The sequence below is a fragment of the Nanorana parkeri genome, unplaced genomic scaffold (genome assembly GCF_000935625.1).
Source record: "Nanorana parkeri isolate BGI_ZX_2015 unplaced genomic scaffold, ASM93562v1 scaffold661, whole genome shotgun sequence".
In the NCBI taxonomy this organism is placed as follows: Eukaryota; Metazoa; Chordata; class Amphibia; order Anura; family Dicroglossidae; genus Nanorana; species Nanorana parkeri.
Window position 1 is genome coordinate 538,535 of NW_017306929.1, and position 25,322 is coordinate 563,856.

At 41.1% G+C, this 25,322-nt stretch overlaps 1 protein-coding gene across 1 annotated transcript in view; it reads right to left on the bottom strand.

Moving 5' to 3' along the window:
- NTN4 (netrin 4) overlaps window positions 1-25,322 on the bottom strand; it is a 98,918-nt gene that overhangs the window by 65,449 nt on the left and 8,147 nt on the right. Inside the window, exon 2 of the mRNA XM_018563407.1 lies at window positions 10,639-11,168. Coding sequence (XP_018418909.1) covers window positions 10,639-11,168 — 530 coding nt within the window. The remainder of the gene's footprint in view (window positions 1-10,638; window positions 11,169-25,322) is intronic.

Sequence of the window (25,322 nt, forward strand, 5' to 3'; positions counted from 1 at the left end):
GACAATACAACCTTTTAGCAACGTTTGGGCATACTGATACGGGGTACCCCACCCCTGCCTCCTAAGAATGGGTGTAACAGCTGATAGTAAAGGCACTGTGTCCAGAACTCTCTTTGCTCGGACTCAAGGGAGATAGCCCCCCCCCAGACCTCCCCCTTCTCCCGCACTCCCTCATACCAAGCAAATTATACTTCTTGTTAGATACTTTAACTGTATGTACCTGTTCGTACCATAACTGTTTGATATTTCTTATCACAATAAATAAAAATTTACTTGTGAAAAAAAAAAGCACCTAGTAAAAACTAGGAATGTCAGAGAAAAAAAGTGTACATCCAAGTAAAATTAAGGTTTTTGTAAGATTTCTACCAGTCTTCTTTTTTAATAAATCTTTTTCGTGAAGCCTATCAAGGGACACAGGATTGTAGCAATTCTTGGACATGTGAGTTTTATTGCCACCTACAGGAGGTTTGGACACTGGCAAACATAAAATCATTAAGGAAACCCCCACCCCACCTCCAACCATCATGCTCCGTTTTGTGAGAAAGCAGTACATAAGGCCAATAACACAGAAAAACAGGACCTCTGCCCCTACATCGAATTCAGGAAACAAAATGTTATGTAAGTACAAAAATCGTGTAGATTGTAGAAATTCTCAGAGGTGTGGGACGACCAAAAGCAGTCCAACTGAGAGTGCGTAAAAGCTACTGGGAAATCCAACAGATGTGGAATCTTTTAATAAGTGAAGGAATCAACACCAGAATGAAGACTTGACACCAAGGATCAACCTGTTGTTACCGACCAGGCCATTTATTACCGGAAGGGGAAATTGGTACCTGAATGAGTGATGATCCTCATCTAGCAATGTGAAGGACAACCAATGATCCACCTTAAGAAATAAACAAGTGTGACAATAAACTGAACGGGATATAAAACTGAGACCAACAGCTATGGTGGTCAACGAGGATAATGTTTACAGGGATCTAGGCCTAGAATATCAAACCCTTGACTACAGGGAAAAGAAACTGGGAAAAACAGGGAAACAGACCAACCAGTTAGAAGCTGGAGAAATAAATAGAGCACCCTTAGCCATTGGCATCAGGGAGACCCATAATAGAAGGAAAGGTATCCTGTCTGCATCCAAGTGCGGACACCCGTACCCGTGCAGGTCGTGTGTGCGTATCACATCGTACAGCCTTGTCCTCCTATAGGGAAGAACAGTCTGCTGGGTGTGATTGCATGAAGCACTTCCTCCCTCCCGGGATTGACTATGGATCGGACGGTTTACGGGCGTGCACGCCGCACGGACGTGTATCCCCCGTGTGAAGTAGGCCATATAAGGGATGGGAATAAATTGTAAAGCCAATGAACAAAAAAAGACTAAATGAGCAAAAGGATAAGAAGGAATCCTTGGTATACACCCAAAGTGGTTTAGGGATTTGATAGCCATACTACAAAAACCTGCATACCAAGTGTTAAAACATGATTCTAGGATTCAATAAACTTGGTTCTCTAAAGGGCACACTCCACCATAGAAGAATGAGGGTTTGGAATCCACCTATGAACACTAGGAATAATAAGTGCAAAAAAAGACAAGAGGAACTATTTTCTATCAATTAGATTCCCCAAAGTGCCTAGACATACAATATCCCATTAAGGGAAAAGGTGCCCATACACTGTACAACCCTCGCAAGACTTAGAGAGTTGTAAAGTAATTAGAAAAACGTACGATCTGCCCATCTTGGACAGGCAGATCGTACGTGCGATCATCGCAAGTCCGCCCCCGTGAGGGGCGGGCTTCCCATGACTGCAATGCTGAACGGGCAGTGTGCGCGTGCGTACATTAGAAACGGTTGCACGCCTTCCATACACTGCACGATTCTCCCGATTCTTCGTACGAGAATCGTGCAGTGTATGGGCACCTAAAGTGTTCAGTCAGAGGGAAGTGCACTCAAGTGAAGGACTCTTACCGTTCCAGTAAGCAACATGCGATTTAAGGATATACTAAATTGTCTGTTTTTAAAATCAGAGTAGAGGAGTAAGTAAAGGAATACATTCAACAAGGAATTACTCCCAGGATGATGAAAGGGACAGTCCCTCTTGTGAGCAGAAATCAGCAATATGTAGCAGGATTTTATAGCAAAAACTCCATATAGGTGCTTAGCTGTTATATACGTTGGAAGGAGAATCGCAAGGATAGGGAGAAGCAAGAAGGAAAAACTATAGGGAAGGGATTCCCTGATTATCCCAGAGATTCCCTCCAAAAGATGGGGAAGGATCCGGAAGGCGCTTTGTAGCTGACAAAGTACACCAGAGTTAGGGAAATGTCACAAGCAAAACTGCGTACCCGAAGGTCACGTTCTAGTCAAATCTTGTAGTCTAATAACACAAAGGAGTCTGCATATGGCTTTATAAATGCCAACATAGTTCAGGCTTGAAGTCCTTGCAGACCAAGAACTTTCTAGTGGTTACTGAGCCAAACCATTATACTTAAGAACAAAAAGGGTGCTGAAGAAGGCATTCTTGGGTAGTTCAGGCACCAAAGAATGACAGCTAACCAACTATGTTACAGTTTTAATATTTATCCAAAATGGAAAGAGTTGCTTTAAAGCTCATCTGCTGCATATTTGGCTCACGCTTCCTTTGTTATGTCGGCAAAATTAAATATCTTTGCCTGCAGTAAACTCACGCCTTTTCAGCCTTCACCAGTATAAAGATTTATAGCTCCTGGCTTGTCTTTCTTTTAGATATGTACCTGCTCTCCCAGCTTGAAGTAAGTAAACAAGATTATCTTAGCAATAAGAATGATCAGGGCTTGCGGTAACATGTTACCAGTGCTAGCAGATAACCTGCCTCATACAATTCTTCTAAAATATCAATGAATATCCATTTGTTGCTTGCCTTTCCAGTAGATCTGTCCCTAAATCATTTGATCAGGTTCAACAGCTTATTATACACTAAAAGTTCCCCCATGAATGGTCAGCCTGGGGGTGTCTGCACAGGTCAAGGGTAACCCATAGACGTATTATACGTCCCTGATCAAACCATCACTGATTAGATCAGGAAATAATCATTATATTTCTAAAGGTGGCCATACACTGTACAACCCTCGCAAGACTTGTTTTGCAAGGGTTGTAAAGTAATAAAAAAATGTACGATCTGCCCATCTTGGATAGGCAGATCGTACTTGCGATCATCGAAAGCCCGCCCCCCTGAGGGGCGGGCTTCCGATGACTGCAATGCTGAACGGGCAGTGTGTATGGGGAGTTGTCGAACAAGCACGCCACTAACCCGCCGAGAATCGTAAAATTCTCGGCGGGTTTTCCAGCCTGCTTTTTCGACGCAAGACGTGCGATTGTACAGTAGAAACGGTCGCACGCCTTCCATACACTTTGCGATTATCGTACGATCGCGGGACTTCCCGCGATTCTCGTACAATAATCGTACAGTGTATTGGGCACCTTAAGGGTACCTTTATTATGATGTGCAAATTGCAATAATTCACAGTAACTGGTCATATTTCATTGACAGCAGTCAGAACAACCAAACACATTTGGGATCTGCTGTTCTAGAGTTGTGCGCTTTTCACAAAACCTTTTGCTTTGTTAAATAACCCAACTTACTTTCATGCAATTTAATGTACCTTAGCCAGAGTGTTTTTGTGCGTCTATATATCGCACCTGGGATTAGGGACTTTCTCACAGCTTTTAATATTATGCATATATTCCCTGATTGCTATCTTCTTACGGTATATGTCACCCAGGAGCCCTCATTGCTATTCTATTCACAAATGTAGATGAATCATGATGAGTTTCCTGCCGTTCCCACGGCATTCCATGTTCTCAGAGACAATGTTACAAACATCACAAACACCCTGAACAGCATAGCTTCGTGCAATCACACAGAACCACTTCAAAGATTAAATAATGGCTGAACTAAAACACATACAATACATACTCATTTTTAAAAAATGTGTTGGGCTCTACAATGCCAGATATGTGAGTGAGGGACTTTTAGGTGCACTGTATTTGAACAAATAATGCTTCGTTTCTGTTAAGGTGTTCATATAGATCATCTTCAGGTTTAGTTCTGACCATCTGGATGATCTAGACTTTAAGGGTTATTCACTAAGCTGCCGGAGGCAGCCAAGTAAATAACCGATCGGTAGTGAAGTGAGCCGAACAACATTCGGCTATTCACTACGGCTCAGTACGGCTGATCTCAGCCATACATAACAGGCTGGCTTCGGCTCAGCTGATCCAACATCTGGATCGCCTGAGCCAAAGCTCCGGCAGCTCACTCGCTGCCGTTCGCCGCTATTCACATAGGGGCCGGACGGCAGTGAGTGAATAGCCGAATGCCACAGAGCCAATCATCCTCTTCTTTCTTGTAGTTTTCAGCTGTCCCTCCAGCGCTGGTGCCGGTCTCCGATCCAGCGCTGACTCCTCTGTCTTAACTGGCACTTCCTGTCCCACAGAGTCTGTGCAGGTGCATACTGCTGCATTTACTTACCTTGCGTTTCTCCTCATCTCCCAGCCGAAGATATGAACTGCGCATGCGTCCGCCCCAGGATCCTTTGCAGCCACCCGAGAATCTTCAGATGCTCGGATGGGAGCGCTCGGCGAAGACACAGGTAAGTTTAAACCCTGGTTGTTTTTTTATGTTTTTGCATATATCTACTACTTGCTAGCAGTAGATATATGCAAAAACCACTGAGGGTTTATTAACTCTTTAAGGGGTTAAACCTCAGCTTTATCAACAAAGCCACAGACATATTAAGTCTCATATATGTCACATCTTCCCCACCAGACTTTCAATACATCGGGCTACTGCTGTTGAAGACATGTAAATTAAGTGTCGTAGGACACTTCATTCATTAGCGAACCCTCCCTATCCCTCTATGTACAAATTAGATGTCATCCAACATTTCTTTAATCTGCTGAAAACTTTTTGAAACCCCCCCCCCCCCCCCCCCTTTTCTTATAAGCCCTAACGCCCTTACCTGCTCCACTTCACACATTGAAGAAAGTGCGTAAACCAAATTCATGAGCCACATAATGCCTATTTCCTCATATTTCTGTAGAAGATGGCCTTGAAATTCTACCGGCTAAAAAAAAATATTTTTTGCCAGATAGATTGTTGCATGGCACAGGTGTGTAGTGTGAAGGATCTTTTGCTGATTTCATAATACTTAAACACCCCTAATTTCTATCACTACTTTAAAGCAGAAAAACATTTTTTAACCCTTGCAGTGAGGCTACCCCAGCACTGCAAGGGATAAGTGCTCCTTTTTGTCTAAGTGCAAAAATAACAAATTTATACTTACTCATCCTTGGAGCGGGCTTGCTCTTAGGTGGGTCCCCAGAGCCTCTCTCCCCCTCCGCTCCAGCGGTCTAAGATCCCTGAGTCATCACATACTATACACTATGTATTGGACACGAGGATATCGAGGGAAATACCATCACTGCACCTGCAGGCTCTGAGGTTAGGGTGAGTATACCTTTGTTATTTTTCACCTTAGGATAAAACGAGCACTTAACCCTTGCTGTGCTAGGATAGCTCCACGGCAAGGGTTAAGACACTTTTTACTCTGAGTTGTTCTTTAAAAATGGCTACACACCAAATGACCTGGCTACCGAACCTAAACACTAAGGCTGGGTTCACACCTAGGCTTTTCGAATATGCGCGTTTGTCGTGCGTTTCGTGACGCGCGTTTTTACCGTGATTCACCGTGTGACAAGCGCGTTTCCGAGGGCTACTTGGCTGTATCCCAATGGAAACGCACGACAAAAACGCCCCAAATAAGCTTCTGTACTTCTTTGGGCGTAGGACGTTTTGTAGCGCGTTCATACGGCCTGTAATACGCCCAGGTGTTAACCATACCCATAGGAAATAATGGGATTTCGGTGTTTGAGCGTTTTGCAGAGCGTTCGAACGCGCTACAAAACGCCCAGGTGTGAACCAGGCCTAAGCAAGAATGCTTGGTTTTCTGATATGAAAGCTCAGCACTGCCTCTCCACGTGTTGATTGCCTAACTAAGGGTCCATATGAGGCCATATCTGCTAGTAATCAGGAAGGGGGTGTGCTACTTATTCAGCTGTGTTTGCTATGATTTGACCTTCAAATGCAGAAGTTTAAGGCTACAAGCTATGCATTTCATAATAATGAATCAATAATATCAAATATTCACACGCAGAGTCAAATAAATAAAGACATATTTTTTAGTCCTGAACATATCGAATAAAGAAACTATCATTTAAAAAAAACTATTTCAGTATTTAAGCTAAAACATTGTAGATACTTGTTTGGAAGTGAAAGAAAAAGAAATTCAGAACTACTGTGTTATCCCAGGAGCAAATGATATCAATGGAATGTTAGACGGTAACATTCAGGCAAATGTTAATTTATTCTTTTTGATAACATATCAGTGGAATATTGAAATACCCAATCTTCTCGGGTTTTGTACATTGTGTAGTCTGTAGGAAAATGCAAATTCCTGGACATGTGGACGCCTCATCAGCTACCATTTGTAAAGCCTTGGCAGTCCCTATTTGTAAACAAGGGCAGATTAGCATTTGTTTAAGGAGAATTAATTAATTTACTTTTTTCACATCCTTCCTCACAGAGTCATTTTGTTTTCGAATAAAATGCTACACTGTGTATTTTGTATTGTACTATCAAGGCTATATTAAGTTTTAACATCAAAGATATTTTTAGAAACCTAAAAGCTGAACTCCAGACATTCATAAAAAAAAATGAATGCAGCTTTCTAATTAATACATCATTAAATTAGTTTTGTTTAATGCAAGCAGTGTAAATACCGGAAATATCAGCCTCTTGCAGACCCTGTAGGGGAGGGCTGAAGTGAAAGAGTAAGCAGTAAAAAGAACCAATCAGGTCATGTTCTGGCAAGGAGCATACTGATAGGAAGAGAACTTAGAGTGACAGAGAGATGAGCTAATCATTATCCTGATTCTCCTTTGACTATCCAATCATAGGCTGGGGCAGGTCCAATACAACCTGGGCTTAGAGGAAGTGGGTTCGATGAGGCAGGCCATCACACTAAGGACATCTGATGGAAAAAAAAATAGTACTGCAGAGGAAATTTCCAGATTAAATTTTGCAGCAAATGATGGTTTTGTTGGCTTATCTTTTAATGGGCTTTTCATTTTTCTTGATTCTTGATTCATTTTTCTTTTAACTTCAATTCAGCTTTAACATAAATGAGTATTCTATGCTAAACCAAAAGCGGCCGTCCAAATTCCTCCACACTCCTTACTGCGAATCAAAACAGTGGCAGTCCTCACCTATGATATTCAATATATAGGGCATTGCTAGGGTTTAGCACATGTCCCAGATCTCCTGCCATGTGGCCCACTGTCAGGCCTTGCAAGTATTGTTCCACCCTCCATCTCCTCTGAAAAAAGACAGGAAACGGGATGCATTGTAAGACAAAGGGGGTTGTTCTCTAAAGAGCTGAAGGATCCAGCCGTAGCTTCAGCTGATCCTTCGACTTTCTTCGGCCGCTGGAGCCCTTCGGTTCAGTTGAACCCAATTACTGCTGTATGGACTGCTCACGGTACGGGCTGCTGCTGTACGAACTATTCACAATAGCCCATACAGTAGCCGAAGGCGGCCGAGCGGCTCAGCCGAGCCGAAGGCATAGGCTTCGGCTGGACTCAGCCACAGTGACAGCCTAAGCGTGGAGAACGGCTTGCAGAAGGTTGGCTGTTCACCACGCAAATGACAGCTGGGCAGAGCCAGCTGTGATGTTACATCTGGCTCCGCCCAGTTGTAATGACAGATCAGCGTCCCCAAATGACCTGTGGACGCTGATCTGTCATTAAACAATAACAACTGGGCGCAGCCGGCCGTGACGTCACCTCCAGCTCTTCCCTGTTGTTATTCATTGGCCGGGACCTGCTAGAAGACTTTAGCAGGTGCCGGCCAATAGGAAACAGTTGGGCCGAACTAGCTGTCACTGCTAGATCCACCCAATTGTTTTTTAAATTTATTTTTCTCTTCATTCAAATATTTTTTATTTTTTTCTATATGGTATTTTTAAAATCATTTTTGCAGCCTTTTTTACACTTCTTTTCTATTCTGCTCGGTACCTCGGAGGTACCGAGCGGAGTAGTCAAGCCGAATGCCGCTCAGCGGCATTTGGCTATTTACTCACTGCCGCTCGGCCCCTATGAGAATAGGGGCAAATGGCAGCAAGTGAGTCGAAGTCCTTCTCCACTACAATATCAGCCTTATACCACATATGAAAGCTCTTTCTTATGCAACTGCTCAAGTTCTTTCAAGGGAGTATTTCAGGAATAAGTGCATGGCATAAAAAAGTAATTTTCTCACTCTGTATTTTTTACATTTACATTATCGTACAAAAAAAACAGCATCATTTTGCCAACTATAAAGAAATGATTTGCTGTGCAAGCCACTTACTGGGTTCTTCTTCCCAATTGTTGTATGTATTGAGAATAATAAATTATGTAATCTACAGTTAATGTAGGCAGCATTCACCCAGAAACTGCCCTGTTAACTAACAGACAGATCTCTTTGTAATAATATTGGCAGCTGTCCCGATGAAATTTGGCTTGATAACCTCGTTGACAACTTCTGTAATGTAATATGACTAATACCCGAAAAATGGTGCTGACTTTGCAAGGCTTCTTAGCCTCTATAAACCTATTATACAAGGATCTCAAAGTACATCAGAACTTTGTATTCCTAAACTAATCAGAAAAGGTAAAACTGTCCTTTAAAGTGGACCTTTACACCTTTTGACTAAAAAGCACATCAGCATACAGCTCTGCATGCCAATATGAAATTATCTTACACTCATTAGCTAAACAAACATGTTTTTATTTTACTTACAATTTATTATTTTCTACTTCCTGGTCCACGTTGGCACAAGTGACGTACTATGATGTGCCCAAGTATTGCATCCTGGGAAGGTTACATCAGCAGAGCATTGCTGGTAAATCTCATCTGTAATCTCACGAGATCTCAGGGAAAGGCATTTTCCTCCCTTGAGATGATGTGCATGGTCACATGTCCTAGTCACATGTGCCAGAGTTCCAGGAAGTAAAAGGAGATCTAGTAACCTGCCCTTAGTTAAAATGGCCACTGTCAGAAGAATGGGGAGGAAAAAAAAGGTATACAAAGAATAAAAAGCTGGCAATTATTTGCTTGAAGATTGCTATCACTAAACATTTCTAAAGGTGCCTTTGTTGTTATTTTGAAGCTAATGGTAAATCATCTTTTTAACGTACCTTACCTGTAAAACAGTTGGAGAGCACCTGCTAATGCTATTGACAAACCATTTCTACTATGCAAAAATCTGGAAGTGAATGAACCATACAGTGATGAAAAGACAGCTTTAAGTGTATTTCCAGTAAACATTTTTGGAGAGAGTGCAGAAGAATAATAACTCCGGCCAGCTTTCCTCTCATTTACTGTCACGTTGACAGCAGTTTCGCAAGACAGGATGTAAGGGAAATCTCTGCAATAGGGACACAGGCAGAAAAAAATGAGCCGACAGGGGTTCTAGCCTATCTCCACTGAAAAAGTATCATTTTAATTTCTGTCTGTATTGTTGGAAATTTTCCCTCACTTCATGTGACAGTAAGGTCCCTTTTCACATGGGGTTTCTGATCAGGTCCACCTGTCATTTTTTGAGGTGGACCTGATTGGAAGCCTAATTATAGTCTATGGATATATATACATATATCTATATATCTCTATCTAGATATATATAGATATGTATATATATATATCTAGATAGAGATATATAGATATATGTATATATACCCATAGACTATAATTAGGCTTCCAATCAGGTCCACCTCAAAAAATGACATATATACAGTATATATATCTATATCTATATATATATATAGATATAGATATACACACACATACACAGCAGAAGTCTGACACCAATATTTATTTTTGCATACATGTTATCAATTGCTGTTATATTTTAATTGGTAAGATTCCTTTGTCAACCAGCTTTAGCTACCTATTCACAAGATGAATTTCATTTGACCAGTCAGTGGCCTAACTTGCTGTAAATTTTACCTTTATGGTAACTTCTTCTTTATATTAGTTTAAAGAGAAATCAGATTGGATCGTACAATGACTAGAAATAGAATAGAGGTGACTTAGAAGTTGAACATTACCGATATATTTACATGAGGTCACCTATATGGCAGTTCAATGTACAGTATATCAACCTTCCGTAATGTCAATCATTTGACAGATGTCCCTACAGCTTTTCATTAGCAACTAGAGCTATAAAAAAAAAAAAAAGGATAAAGCTGGTGAACCATCAAATGTGGTACACCTGCTCTTTTCCCATAATCCCTTGTCTTGTAAACATGTAACAGATGCTGTAGTAACATTGATTTAAATGCTGCTTGTCTTCCAGATTATAAACAGTTGGTCATACATATAAACTATCACCCTATAACTGAGAATATCTTTCCTATTAACAGTTAAAAGAGAAAAGCATTAAATAAACATATGATCATCATGCTTTTGTTAGTGTTCCTGTTTTTGTGGCATCAGCTGAGATGGTAGTGGTAGAAAAGCCTGGCATGAACAACATCTTCATTTTGTTTTGCAAAGTATACTAACCTCCCCTCCACTGCATGGAAGAACATGTGAATATCGTGATGTACAAAGAGATTCTTTCTCATGAACATCATCCTCCATTTGAAAGGTTGTTGTACAGTTTGTAGCAAAGTATTTATATGGACGCCATGTGAGGCCAAAGTCCTGGGACCTCTCCAGAATCATAGCTGCAGGTCTAGGGGACTTGAACACCATGATCAGATGAGTAAAATAAAAGGAAGATTCCAGATTCAGTTGTATGATTTCCCTCTGCGTGTCCCTGGCTGACTGCCACCAAGTGCGTGGCATTTTAAAAGTGGAGTCTGCCATTGCAGAGGCAGAGTGTGAGAATCGGGGCACAACAGCATTGCACTTGTCACATTTTGGCTCTGAGCAAGTTCCATGTAGATTCTGATTATACATACAATACAGTTCTGTACCATTAATGCCACAAGTGGTATCTGTCCATAGGTGCCGGCCAATAGCTAAATTTCCCATTCGAGGGTTACAAGCTTTATCTCGGTGGGATCCAGTTGTAGCCATAGTGCTAAACCCTGTCAAAGAAAGAAAAGAAAAATGATCATGAGATGCATTTATATCAATTAAACTTTTAAAAACCACAAATATAAAACAAACTGTATCCTTTATTAAAGAAAAATCAAAATTTTCATGGAATATTACATCTGATTTGGGCAACTACATGCACACGGACAAGTTTGCTAAAAAAACAAACATATTTTTAAACTAAGGATGATTTATAAAGCATTCAGCAATCTGCCACCAGATGCAGCCGAGGAGCATGCACCCTGAGTGAATCCTTTATAAAGCTGGCTATACACCTATAGATTTTCTGCTGATTTTATATAGTTACATAGTTACATAGTATTTGAGGTTGAATAAAGACACATGTCCATCAAGTCCAACCTATTGTGTGTGTGTGTGTAAAGATCCCCGAGTCATCTCGTTTTTAGGAGTACTTGTACCCCTGTATATTACCGTTTCTCAGGAAATCGTCCAAAAGCTTCTTGAACGATTCCACACTATTAGCTGAAATCACTGCTTGTGGCAACGAGTTCCAGACCCTAACCGCGCGAACTGAGAAGAACCCCCTCCGCCCCTTGTGTTTGAATTTTTTTTCTACCAGTTTCAGGTGGTGGCCTCTAGTCTTTGTTACGGAATTAATCGAGTATTGGTAAAAATTTTTTTTTTTTTTTACTGTCTATGGCAATATGTCTTTCACACTCTATTTTAGCCGTCCGTATTGCTAGTTTGCATCTTTTATTGTTTTCTTTATAGTTGTGGAACGCCAATGCTGTTCCCTCTACAGTTTTATTCAGCCATACAGGTTTTGTTTTTGATCTTTTACTTATAGTGAGATGGAAAAAGTGCAACAGATTCCTCCATCTACGCTAAGTGGATGGAGGAATCTCCCACCCACTAGTCAGCCCTGCTGGCTCTCAAAACACCTGAACAATGCCTGCATCCAATCAGATTGTTCAGGTATTTTGGGAGCCAGCGGGGCCAACTAGCAAGATAGTGAAGCTTGGCCCAGTGGGAGATTCCTCCATACACACAGTTGGATGGAGATGGAGGAATCTGTTGCACTTTTTCCATCTGACCATAGAAAATCTGCAGATAATCTTTAGGTGTATGGCCAGCTTTAATCACCCCCTAAGCTTCCGTTTCATGGAATGCTCTCTTCTTGTTTGCATGAGTTTACTCCAGTTGCTGCAGATTCCTCACACAACCAATATATAAGGATGTAGGTTTAGTTGGTTACAAGTATATTTTACAGTTTTATCATTTATGCTTTGAATAGGTTGATGTGAGGTTGTTTTCCATTTTACAGCGCACCTGGGACTGGGTGGATGTTTTCAAAACCAGGCACAGCTCCTAAGTGTAGCTGTACTTTTTACAGTAACACATCTTCTGAGAGCTACCAAAGCACATAGATGACACAATCCCAGGGGTAGCCGCTGCACTCTATTTCTAAGGTTGATGCCCGGGTGCTCATCCACAAATTTATAGTAGTTATATAGGCACTTATGGGTCTTGCAGAGAAGATAAGTCAAGGCATCAGCATTTTATTGACCAACATTTATGGAGCTCAGTCCATATTTATTAGGGCACGATACATGCACAGCTTTTACAGCTGCTAAGCTTACCAAATGTAGACTAATATGATTATGGTACCAGATAATAACTGTTCTCATTTATAAAAGTGATAAGTCTTGCAATCCAGACTGCAGACATGAATGGCATGTTATGACACTAAGGCCTAGTTCACACCAGGGCATTTTACAGCGCATTCCTATGCGCTATTGTCGGGTCCCGGTCCGAGTGGCTCCAGGTCGGGTGCCGGTCCGAGGGACGTACAATGTCCCAGTACGAGCCAGTGTGAGCGGACGCACACGGAGGGGACATCCCGGCAGTATCACTGGGCCGCGCAGGCGCAGACGCCCTGTGACCCGGCGGGATCTGCCCCGCACGGCGTGACGTCATTACACTGGCGTGCGCGGGTGACGTCATCACGGCAGCGCACGCGCAGTACACACCTTCAGCCTATTTAAAGCCCCACAGGGCTTTAGATCATTGCTGTGTGATTTTCAGCCAGCACCAGTCGTCTGTTGATCTTGCTCCTGTTTGATACCTGTGACCTGGCTTCCTCCCTGACTATTCTCCTGGATTACCCTTCTGTACCTTGTTGCCTGCCTCCTACTGACCCGGCTTGCCTCTTGACTCTCCATTGGATTCCGCCTTGTACTTCGCTGCCCGCCTGTTACCAACCCGGCTTGTCTGACCTCTCTATTTGCCTTCTAGGATCCTGCACGGCTGCCTATCCTGCCTGCACACTACCTGTTGCTGACACCTGGTATCCTGATCCGGCACCCGTGCACCCCCTGCCTGACACACACTGTCTCCAACCCAGTGCTCATCAGACAGGGTTGCAAGGGAGGTCCTCCTCATCATCTCGGGCCCACACCGCGGACCTAACAGCTATAAAACGCTCAACATGTGAAAACCAATGATTGCCTATGGGCATGGTTCCCACTTGGGCGTTTTACAGCGCGTAGGAATGCGTTGTAAAACGCCCTACGCCTAAAGAAGTGCAGGAGCTTCTTTGGGGTGTATTTGTCGCGCGTTTCCATTGGGATACAGCCAGGTAGCTTTTGGAAACGCGCGTTTGTTGAGCGGGTTTTTTTTTACACCAAATTGCGGTAAAAACGTGCGGCACGAAACGTGCATATTCCGTACACCTAGGTGTGAACCCAGCTTAGTGTATATCATTTGCAAATATGCTACCCATCGCCATAAGCCCAAAACATTGATTGTTATGCAGCAAAATGTAAACGTTTTCATAATTGATTCAAATAATACAAATAATAAAACTAAAAGAGAGGATACTTTTTTTAAAAACCTTTTTATGTATACTTACAAGCCTTTATAGCACTCTATGTTGTTTGCTTTCACTGTAAATCAGTGGCAATAAGGTTAACTACTGATATGCTAAAAATGTTTGAAATCACCTCCTGCTGTTCCAATGAGTAAAATTGTTTTCTGGGTCACTGAACTTTGCATTTTCCTCATCCTTACCTTCTATAATGATGAGATTTTACAAATATGACCAATCCACTGAGGTGTAAAACTGCTACATGACCCTGAGTGGGCCTCACAGTACCCTTACTAGTCTATTTTTACAGTTTAGAATATTTAAACTTCCTCTAGAGTAATACTGTAAATGGGAAGTCTGCATAGGTCTCCTCTCTTGTGTAACCCAGGGCAATTGTATAATGAGCGTTCAGTGCACATTTCTGAACACTTGTTACAAACATTGCAGCTATGCAGACTGCATTTTTCTCTACGTCACTTGTATGCTCTTTCAGTTTGTTTACTGGCAAGTTTGCCTCTTATACCCATATGGAAAAAGCCAAAACCTCTTTTAATTTTCATTTATACATAAAAAGACAGATGCTCTAATTGAACAAAAACAAATGTTAATTATTACTAAATTGATATTGTTGAATATACACTTATAGTGTGTTGTTGTAGGTAAAATAACATTACATGATTCAGTGCTGTGCAGTATAAAATAAAAGGTGAAGCAAGAATTATAACTTGTTAAACAACAAAGCTGATCTCCAGGCACATATAAAGTACCAAATAAATGATGTGTTCCTAAAATACATGTATTTTTGGCAAAAGATAGCATTGGTGGATAGCAGGTGGATCTGTCTTTATATTAGTTTCCAGAAGTCCCCAACACAGCAGGCCTCATACTGGTAGGTGGAAGGAAAACTGTAAGCTAAACAGGCACTGCTGCATTGCACAGTGGAGGCATTCTAAATCTGAGAACTTGCTGAAAATAAATACGATGACCTCAGTGTGGGGATGCTCCTTTTTTGGCCAATCTGTGGCACAGGGGTGGGCCAGAGACCAAACTGTATTGCTTAGCTGCAGTGGAGTAATGTGAGGTTACTAACAGCAGTCTACTAGTGGCCCCAGGAGCACAATACTTGCTAAACAGTTACAAATATTATGAAAAGCAAGATAGTTTAAATGTATATCTTGTAACTGTCTATTTAGTTGTCAGATTAAATAAAGAACTAAGTTGTGGATGAATTCTAAATTTATTAAATGCACGTAAAACAATGTGTGTTCTTGCTTATAAATGATAAATGTAACTATATATATATATATATATATATATATACAGTATCTCACAGAAGTGAGCATTTCTTCAGTGTCGTCACATGAAATGATATAAAAAATATTTATAAAAATGTGAGGGGTGTACTCACTTTTGTGAGATACTGTATATACACTGTATATGAATTTATTTTTGACATGGGCTCAGCATTACTACTTCATGTTCTTTTTGTTTTGTTTTAATTCGTATACATTTTTCCCTCATGTTGTTACCCCTATGTTTTAATATGTGACGTGTGTGTTGCGTGTTATTGTTTTTACCTGCCGTATTAACTATGAATGCTACAGCTTTTTAGACATAAACATTGATTGCTCAGGGTAAATGAGCTTTAGCTGCCTATAAATAGATTATAGGGCAAAAAGGTCTTTGCGGTACCCTAGGCCTCCTTGCATTTCTAATATCACTATAAATGTGGGCTAGTATACAGGAAATGTAAGCATAGGTATCCACCCACACAATTAGCTTCAAAATTGCATCTATAGCCCATGTTGCGTTAATTATTTTTTTATAGAGTAGGGAATTGTTAGAACCTTTGTCAGGTTTTTATTTCTATCCCTGTCCCTGCTGGAGAGGTTTACAATCTCTATTTCTCCTGGTGACCATTGCCACTGGGACAGAAAGTGGTAGGAACTCCTGAAACTGATGGCTGTCACTGGAATAGGAGGTGAGAGATATCCTATATTTCCAAATGTATTGGGACACCCCTCCAAATCATTGGATTCAGGTGTTCCAATCACCTCCATGACCACAGGTGTATAAAACCAAGCACCTAGGCATGCAGACTGCTTCTACAAACATTTGTGATAGAATGGGACGCTCTCAGGAGCTCAGTGATTCCAAGCGTGGTACCGTGATAGGTTGCCACCTGTGCAAAAAGTCCATCATTGAAATTTCCTTGCTACTAAATATTGCACGGTCAATTGTTAATGGTATTATAATGTGGCCTACCACAAAGTGGTAGGCCACATAAAATGACAGAGCGGGGTCAGCGAATGCTAAATCGCACAGTGCGTAAAAGTCGCCAACTGTCTGCAGAGTCAATAGCTACAGACCTCCAAACTTCATGTGGCCTTCAGATTGGCACACCAACAGTGCGTAGAGAGCTTCATGGAATGAGTTTCCATGGCTGAGCAGCTGCATCCAAGCCTTACATCACCAAGTGCAATGCAAAGCGTTGGATGCAGTGGTGTAAAGCACGCTGCCACTGGACTCTAGAGAAGTGGAGACATGTTCTCTGGAGTGACGAATCACGCTTTTCTGTCTGGCAATCCGATGGACGTGTCTTGGTTTGGCGGTTGCCAGGAGAACTGTACTTGCCTGACTGCATTGTGCCAAGTGTAACGTTTGGTGGAGTGGGGATTATGGTGTGGGGTTGTTTTTCAGGGGTTGGGTTTGGCCCCTTAGATTCAGTGAAGGGAACTCTTAAGGCATCAGCATATCAAGACATTTTGGACAATTTCATGCTCCCAGCTTTGTGGGAACAGTTTAGGAATGGCCCCTTCCTGTTCCAACATGACTGCGCACCAGTGCACAAAGCAAGGTCCATAAAGACATGAATGAGTGAGTTTAGGTTTGAGAAACTTGACTGGCCTGCACAGAGTCCTGACCTCAACCTAATAGAACACCGTTCGGATGAATTAGAGTGGAGACTGCGAGCCAGGCCTTCTCGTCCAACATCAGTGCCTGACCTCACAAATGCGCTTACCAATTTTATCCAAAACTTTTTTTTTAAATGGCTTTAGATAAGTGGCTCCTGAGATGTATCTAGGCCTTCAGTGCTTATGTACCAAGTATTGGCACACTATGACTGTGCAGGGACTGGGTATTTGAATTTTGGTAAAATATGGAAATATTCAGCTCATGGTTGGGAGCATCAGTAACAAGATAAGGTAGCCCCTTCGCTATAATTTTCAGGCAGGATTTCAAATTCAGGTATATAAGAGATGCATCTGCTCTTGCGTATAAAACCTTCCTGTGAATTGTTCTATTCCATGTCCTATCCAGGGTACTGAATGTTCAGACTGTGCAAACCAGAACAAGTTTGTCACAGATAGGAGATATTGCTGCACAATCTAACTGGAATCAGTAACAATCTTTACATTAGACAAAGGTGAATAAAAAAGAAAAACTACAGCACCTGTATCTGGATACAGAAAATATATTTATAAACTGCACAACACAATCAACATTTTTATTTTAAAAAAGAAGTCACACCCGGCTAAACCCCTACACTTAGATATCAGCTGCAATTACTCAAGTGTACTTTGCTGTTAATCTGAGGCAACCCATCAATCAGTCAGTTTCAGGACTCTTAACTGTAGTTATCAAGCTTTGCCTTGTTTGGGTGCATGATATGCCACCACTAAGACTGCCATAACTCGTTGCTATCGGACTGAAAATGATCTGTATGGCTATAGAAATACTGCCCCATTTGCATACACCCCAGACAACTGTTTATAGGGGAAAGAAGTCCATAATTCATAATGATCTTGAACAATCACTATTTTGTACTTGAGGTAAGGCCACCTACAGGGGTTGATGTTTGGTGCCCAAACATGCACGTTTGGTTGAAATAGTCATGCATGTTTATTGAACGATCCCCCATAAGAAACCAGAACTTCTGCCTACCCTCTCATGTTTTTGGCTAAACCTATTTAATCCCTCTTACTTGTGGAATGCAACATGACTATTTCCATGTCTGACAGCATATGCTATAAATACAGATTCTTGTTACAGCACAATGGCTATAGACTCTAACATTTACCTAGCACCTACTTACTTCAAAAATATGCCTTTTCTGCCAAGACTAGATGCATTTATTTCTTATAAATATGATTAAGGGCCTTCTCTAACCTGTGCATTTTTACACACACATTTTAATGCATGTAAACATGTGTGCACAGGTTAGCTATTATTTTAAACTAAGCTAGGCCACATCTGTGCAATATGTGTTGACTGAAAAAGTTCATATCCATTTTTTTGGTAGGTCATAATGCGTTACAGGGCCTATTAATGACAATGGCATGAAAATGAGCATTACAAATCAGTGTAAACACATGCTAATAATGCATGTGAAAATGCACCCATGCAGCTGAGCGCTGTGGGAGGAGAGCCCTGTGAGCAGCCGACGCCTCTCCTCCCCGCACCGTTTAGCCTCCTGTCGCAGAGTGGTGTGTGGGCGGAGACAGCCCGCGCTGTCACAGGAGGCTGAGCTCTCCTCACTGCACCACTCGCTCAGCCTCCTGTGACAGCATGTCAGAAAGGAGGGTGGGTACAAACACTCAGCGATCAGTGATCGCTGAGTGTTTGCACATAATTGAGGACAGAGTATGGTTACTATATCCCCAATTATGAATGAATGGGAAGTGATCTACATCTCCTCTTGTTCATTCATGATTGTGGATATCGTAAGCATACTATGTTCTCATGTTATGAATGAACAGGAACACTCAGTATAGAGGATTCCTGTTCATTTAAAACAGTGGCTGCAGAAAAAGAGATTGAGGACTCTGTGTCCTCAATCTCTTTTTCTATTTTAAAAGGGAAATATCAGGGATCTGTTTCATTTCGGTGCACCTCTATTGTAAACAGATTTTTGCTAAAGTACGTGTATATCACAAAGTATGATTAATATCCCTGCTGACCAGCTGCTGAGATGAAATCTGTCACTATTAGAGTCTATTCTTTCCTATCAGTCTAAATATACTGACAGACCTCTAACAAGGATAAAGAACAGTAAAGCACAAGGGATGTGCAGTATTAATAAGCAGGACATATGCAGTGATTAAATATAGATGCCCTCCTACACACACATATCTAGGAAAATAAATATATGTTGACTGATGAAATTCACGCTCTTGCATTTTATAAACACTTCAAAAAGTCTATAGATTCCCTTCAGCACCATAATTATACTATTTTCTTTCCTTCACTATGCTCAGATTCCATGTCTACATGGAAGTGTCCTTGTAGGAATTACTGAATGTACAACAATAACTGCTATATCCTGTAATACATTATAATATGTAAAAACCTTGACTCACACATACACAACTTAATGATCTAAAACGGCTCCATTCTTTTTTATCCCATGTATGTTTATTATATATTCTATCATATTTTTATACATCCCAAATTAATAATTACTTTTGATGTTGAGATGATTATTAATCCTATTTACTTTAATACTTCAGCTTGTGTCAACTACTGTTCTGACAGTTGTGATTAACTAATCCCTGACGCTTCCTAAATAGGTTATAATCCCAAGCTCCACAGATAATCTTCTCGTCTTCAAAGTTCTGATTTATTTTACAGTCTTTCCGAAAAGGCTTCTTCTAATCTGTCTGTTTGGTCTTAAATATATATATATATGTCCATAAAGCACTGGGGTTAACCATGTACTGTATAGACTATGTGGATATTTTTCCACTTTATTACCAACCATTTAGATGACATGTCAAACAGAATGCTTTACACAATGTCATTTTACATTTTCATTTTGTAATGTACCATTTGCATAAAGTAACGGCATAAGGACCTGTGTCGACAAGTCTGTGGGAAGGCAAAATCCGCTTAAAGTAGGTGAAATGCAGGTCAGAAGGAAGACAACTGCAGGTCAAATTCACCGTCAATGAATTCTGAATAATCTCAGAAGTGTCTGAAACCGAGGTCAAACTATCAACACAAACCCAAAGCCTGTCAACAGAGGTTCTAAAGGGAATCTGTCACTTTGTCTACTCAGGCATATACCCAGTACAAGACAGCACACAACCTCCTTTTCTTTCTCCCAAAATGTAGCACCAAGCTGCCAATCACCCGGGCCAAATACTGTCTCCTGAGAGGGGGAGAAAGTTGTTAACCCTATGTATGCTCTGACACCATTTAACGTGTACTGTAGCTTTTACAGGATTAGGACTCCTGACTCTGATAAGGGGAACAGAATAAAAAGGGGGAACATGGAGAAGGCAAGTGTCAGTGGGTGAGGGTTGTTCTTTAAAAAGCACCTGTCACTTTTCACAGAGTCTCTTTAAGTGCACTTGCTTGCCTGTAGAGACTGATGTACACTTGAAGTGTGCATATAATTCATTCACAATTTTCCATTTTGTTTTAGATAGGGGTAAGGTTAAAGTCTCTGTCAGGTTTGCATTGCCATTTGTATTTCTAACAGGGACAGAAAGTGAGGGAAATGTATTTAATGGGGTCACAAATAGAAATAAAAACCCAACAGAAATGTTAACTATACACCAAGCTATCCAAAATGTAAAAAACTGGCTGGAGTTAAGCTGGCTATACACTGCTCGAATATCGTACAATTCTTACCGAATCAGCCTAAATTTAAGCTGTGGGTGGCCCTGTTGGCACCACCCTACTCTACAACTTTTGTCAAAGGAGTTGGGTCAAACATGGTCGGCCAAAGTGACTGCAGCCAATCAGTTGCAGTCAATGTTCAGGTATACTGACAGCCACCGGGGCCGGCTATCAAATTTTTTGGGATATAAGTTCTTAATGGTCTGGAGGGGACATGGCAGGGGTTTGTCCATTCCACTTAATACATTGTGCTGGAAGGTGTCCCTCTTTCTCGTCTCAGAAAGTTGGGAGGTATGCACATCCATGTGCATGCTAAACCCTCATGCTGAAAAAATGTCTTACCTTTTTCTGGTAGAATTGTCATCCTGTGCATGATCCTGAATAGAACTACCATTCTTGTCTCTGCTAAAGCCAACAACATCATTGACCAGTATCTAGTCTACAAAGCATTCTAGGAGTTGTTGTTTCCAACAATGTACCGCCTCACGACATCTTGCCGTGTATATTCATCGGAAGTACTAGTGTACTATGTTGTGACCCCAGGCACAGCTTTTGGGATAAAGCCTTTTTATTTTTATAAATAGAAGGTAGCGATATTAATATCAGAGGTGGTTAATACCATCAGAATAAGTTTTATACTAAGGGTATAGTAGTATTCACGGTAAATCTGTCTTAAAGCGGACCTTTATACTGCAGTCTGGAATATCTAAAAAAAACATTCCCATAAGCATTAATAAACATTAAACACATTTAAAACGCTTTATCCTCTTTTCTAAATACCTTTTTTTATGTTAAAATTTCGGCGTCGCAATGCAGCGGGCGGCCATGTTTGAAGAGGGAAAAGCCACTCCTTCTGTGCCTTCTTGCATCAGCAAGGTAAACCATTCGTTATTTACCACAGCCACACCCCCTTCTGACAATGCGCTGTTATTTCCGTGCATGTGCATGTGATTAAATGAAACTACTGATCCACAGTGCATGCTGTAAAGAGTAATCTCGCGTGATCTCGCAGCCATTTCCTTTTTTTTTTTTCATGAACGAGATCTAATTTCATGAACGAGATCTAATTTCATGAACGAGATCTAATTTCAATGACAAAGCAATCCCAGTGTGCATTGCGTTGGCAAACTGAAGTCATTTTTCCCTTTCAAAGAAGCAAGCGAATGCTCTGTAAGTGTAAGTATTTCATAATCACAGCAGTTTGCACCTGACATGTCTATGTTATTATTAATCATCATACTGTGGCATTGTGAGGCAATACCACGGTGTTAGGTGGCCTCAAAGTCACCATAGATCCGCTTTAACCACTTGCTGCCGGTGGTCGTACATATATACGGCCGGCCGCTGAAGTGGAGTGCATCCGTGTTCTTGGTATCAGTGTAAACAGTCAGCGATTGCTGTAAAGGTACAAGCGATCCAGCGTCTATATAGCCGTCAGATCACTTGTACCAATCGACAGAGTGTGATCAGTTTACTACTGCTTTAATGGCTTTGTTGCGGTAACGTGATGATGTTATCTTAAGAACACAAATGTTTAGGCAAAGCTTGGTATCAAGTCATAATACCTTAACCATACTGCTAAGGTCTTAAGATACAGTGCCAATCATTTCTTGATGTCCCTTTTGGCAGAGCAAGTTCTAAGCAGGATTCTTTGATCTATCATTATTAGTTATGCTCTCATACCCTCCAGTTACATGGCTGCTGCTATATTATTATTATTATTATTATTACATAGTATTTATATAGCGCCAACAGTTCCCTTTTTGCAATAATTAATTTTTAATAAAATATTCTTTAAAAATGTATTTCCTGTCAGGCTACTTATGATTTAAGTAAAAGAAAAAAGGATCCCAAAGGGTAAAGCAAGAAACATCCACAGTGTATGTAACGCATAGATCAAAAGAACTGATGAATAAAGAACACGGCTTAGAATACACCAATCCAGAGATGCCTGCAAAGATGTTTATTTTATTTCCAGCCTCACTTCATTTCATAATAAATTGTATTTTAATTAAAATACAATAAAAGCTGGATTAGGATTAAATGTTTGCAAGAACTGTTAATTTAAATTCTGTATGCCAGCACTATCTAATGCTAGAATCAAGTATAAATGGCCATTTTGTTTGGTACACTTTATATGCTGTATATTTAAGTGCTGATCAACACACTTCCTACCCTGCATAGGGTACCAACGCTCGCTCACCGTACTGTATCTATAGAGAAGTAGAAATATGACACTAAAACAGGACGTGTGCTAGGGCTAAAGAATATCTACTGAGATGACTGCCCTGGTACCCCAACTAGATACCGCCATTGCTGAAGTCCCTCTTTACTGAAACACCCACAAAGAATAGTGTATTATAGCATGTTTACCCCAAACTCCAGACAAGGCAAGGTGTGGAATAAAGCTGAGAGAGAGAGAGTGAGCTTGATTGAATGAACACACCATTTTTACACTGTATAAAATCTGATAAGAGTAACATTCACTTTATGACCCCCAAGACAGCCTAGCACCACAGTTTAGTCCCATGTCCCCCCATGTCCCTACCGCACAGAACCAACACAATTTTGGGGTACTTCCAAGGGAAACGGCGGGGATCTCATGTTACCATTTGGTGCAGTGATATGGAAGTGACGCAGATCTAAGTTCAGTGGCAGGCATCTCGGTCTCCAGCTGTGATACAGTTCGACGCGGTCTTGCCTGAGACCCAGCAAGTGGCAGCAGGTTCTTCTTCCTCCTGAACTATGGAAAAAATTAATGGTAGTACTCAGCTCTTTTCAGATATTGTAGCCCACAAGGAAGGGTGATAACTAGTAATCCAGACCAGAGTAAAACGCCAACTCTCGACACTACCCCTTCTCCATAACATTGCTGGGATGGTGTTCTGTAGTTCAATGAACTGTACATTGCTTGAGATAACTCTGTAGAGTGCACAGGAATGCACTACCTTACTGGATTTCTGGCAAGATCAATGGGTATCTTTTTGGCACTTATCAATATGCTAATTATTTTTTTTTTTAAAAACAACCTTTCTGTTTTCATGACATTACTGTTTTCATGATCCATCCGATTGGATGCAGTCACTGTTAAATCAAGTTTTCACCTTCCTCCTTCAATTTTTCAGTTAACTTTTGTGTAGCCAGCTGGTGCTGACAGCTTACAGGTCTACCCAGGGCGTGAATTTTAGAGAATTCAGCAGGATTCGGCCAGAATTCAAGCAGGTTTTGGCTAGTATACGCCCTATAAAAGGGAAATAACGAGTCAGAGAGAGGAGCCAGTTTGGGGTTAAATCATCTCTCTTAGTAAATTGTCATTAATAAGGATGTCCTGGCATATAGCTGACATTCTTCCTCTACTACAGAAATGTAATAGTCTGCTAAGGATCCACAAACAGTATTTTCTCAAATAATACCTGAAAAATGTATCATTGTTAGACTTCTCTTCTATGCTCCAGCTTATGGAATGACTGGGCCTGCGTATGTGTGTATAGATCATTTCCCTTTAAAGCAGACATCATTTTGTCTTTATTAATGCTTCTTTGGACAGCAGAATTCTCTTGACTCACAAGATACTGCACCTGGCTGTTAAAACGGGCCAAGACAAAATCTCTTCAGAGTTAGCTGTGATTGTATGAAAGCAGCAGTATGTAGTTAAGGAAAGCGAATAACATCCCTGGCTGCCACGCAGCATGTAATACTACTTGTTTTTGACATACTGTTTTGATCGTGTAGTATTTGTTCTGTAGCCAGAAGTACCTCTTATTTATAAGAGTATAAATGGAACTGGGTTAAGAGAAACACTGAATAGAATGGTTAATTAAAGACAGAGAAAAATGATACAGTTATGTTGAAGAGAAAACAAACGGCTTTTTGGCAGCTCTATTGGGGAACTGAATGATGAAGTTGTTGGATGTGCAATATGTTACTTAGTTGTGGTCGGAGTGTATTGATGAAGTTCAAAAAATGCTTTTCAAGCCCCTAATGCCCATAGCTTAAAGGAGAACTATGGGGTTAAGGCTCTTCCCCATAGTTCTCCTTAGGGTAACGGGAGGACACAAGCTAGCGTCCTCCCGTCACCCTAGGCTCACTGCTCGCAGTATATTTTGATTAAGAATTAATATGAACAGGAGCAATAACATATATATATATATATTATAATATATATTGAAATAGGCATTTTTATCATAGTCACCTAACCACATCCATTACACTAAAACGCAGATGTACCGGCCCCCTCCCCCGTCCGTTCCGCCAGTCAGCGCTGGAGGATCGGAGCGGGGAGGGGGGAATCCAGCCACTCCCCTGTCACGGCAGAGAGCCGTGACAGGATCGAGAGGTGAGCGAACGCCGGTATGTGTTCGCTCACCTCCCGATCTACTGAGCCGACCTGTGACAGTCTCATTGTCACAGGTCGGCTAGAACTATGAGGTGAGTGAAAAGCACTCACCTCATAGTTCTCCTTTAAAATATTTATGCCACAGTGCAGCTGATCGTTGTTTTCAGTGATGGATACATTGTACCTTGGGCCCCAGGTTGTTTCCAACACACAAGCCCCCTATGCACAAAATGATCTCAATCATAATAAAAGCATTCTGTGACTTGCTCCTGAGTCTAACACATACAAAATACAGCACAATATAGTGAGGCAACTGGCTGGAGTCTGTTTTTCTGGCAAATTGTGACTGGCTCAGTG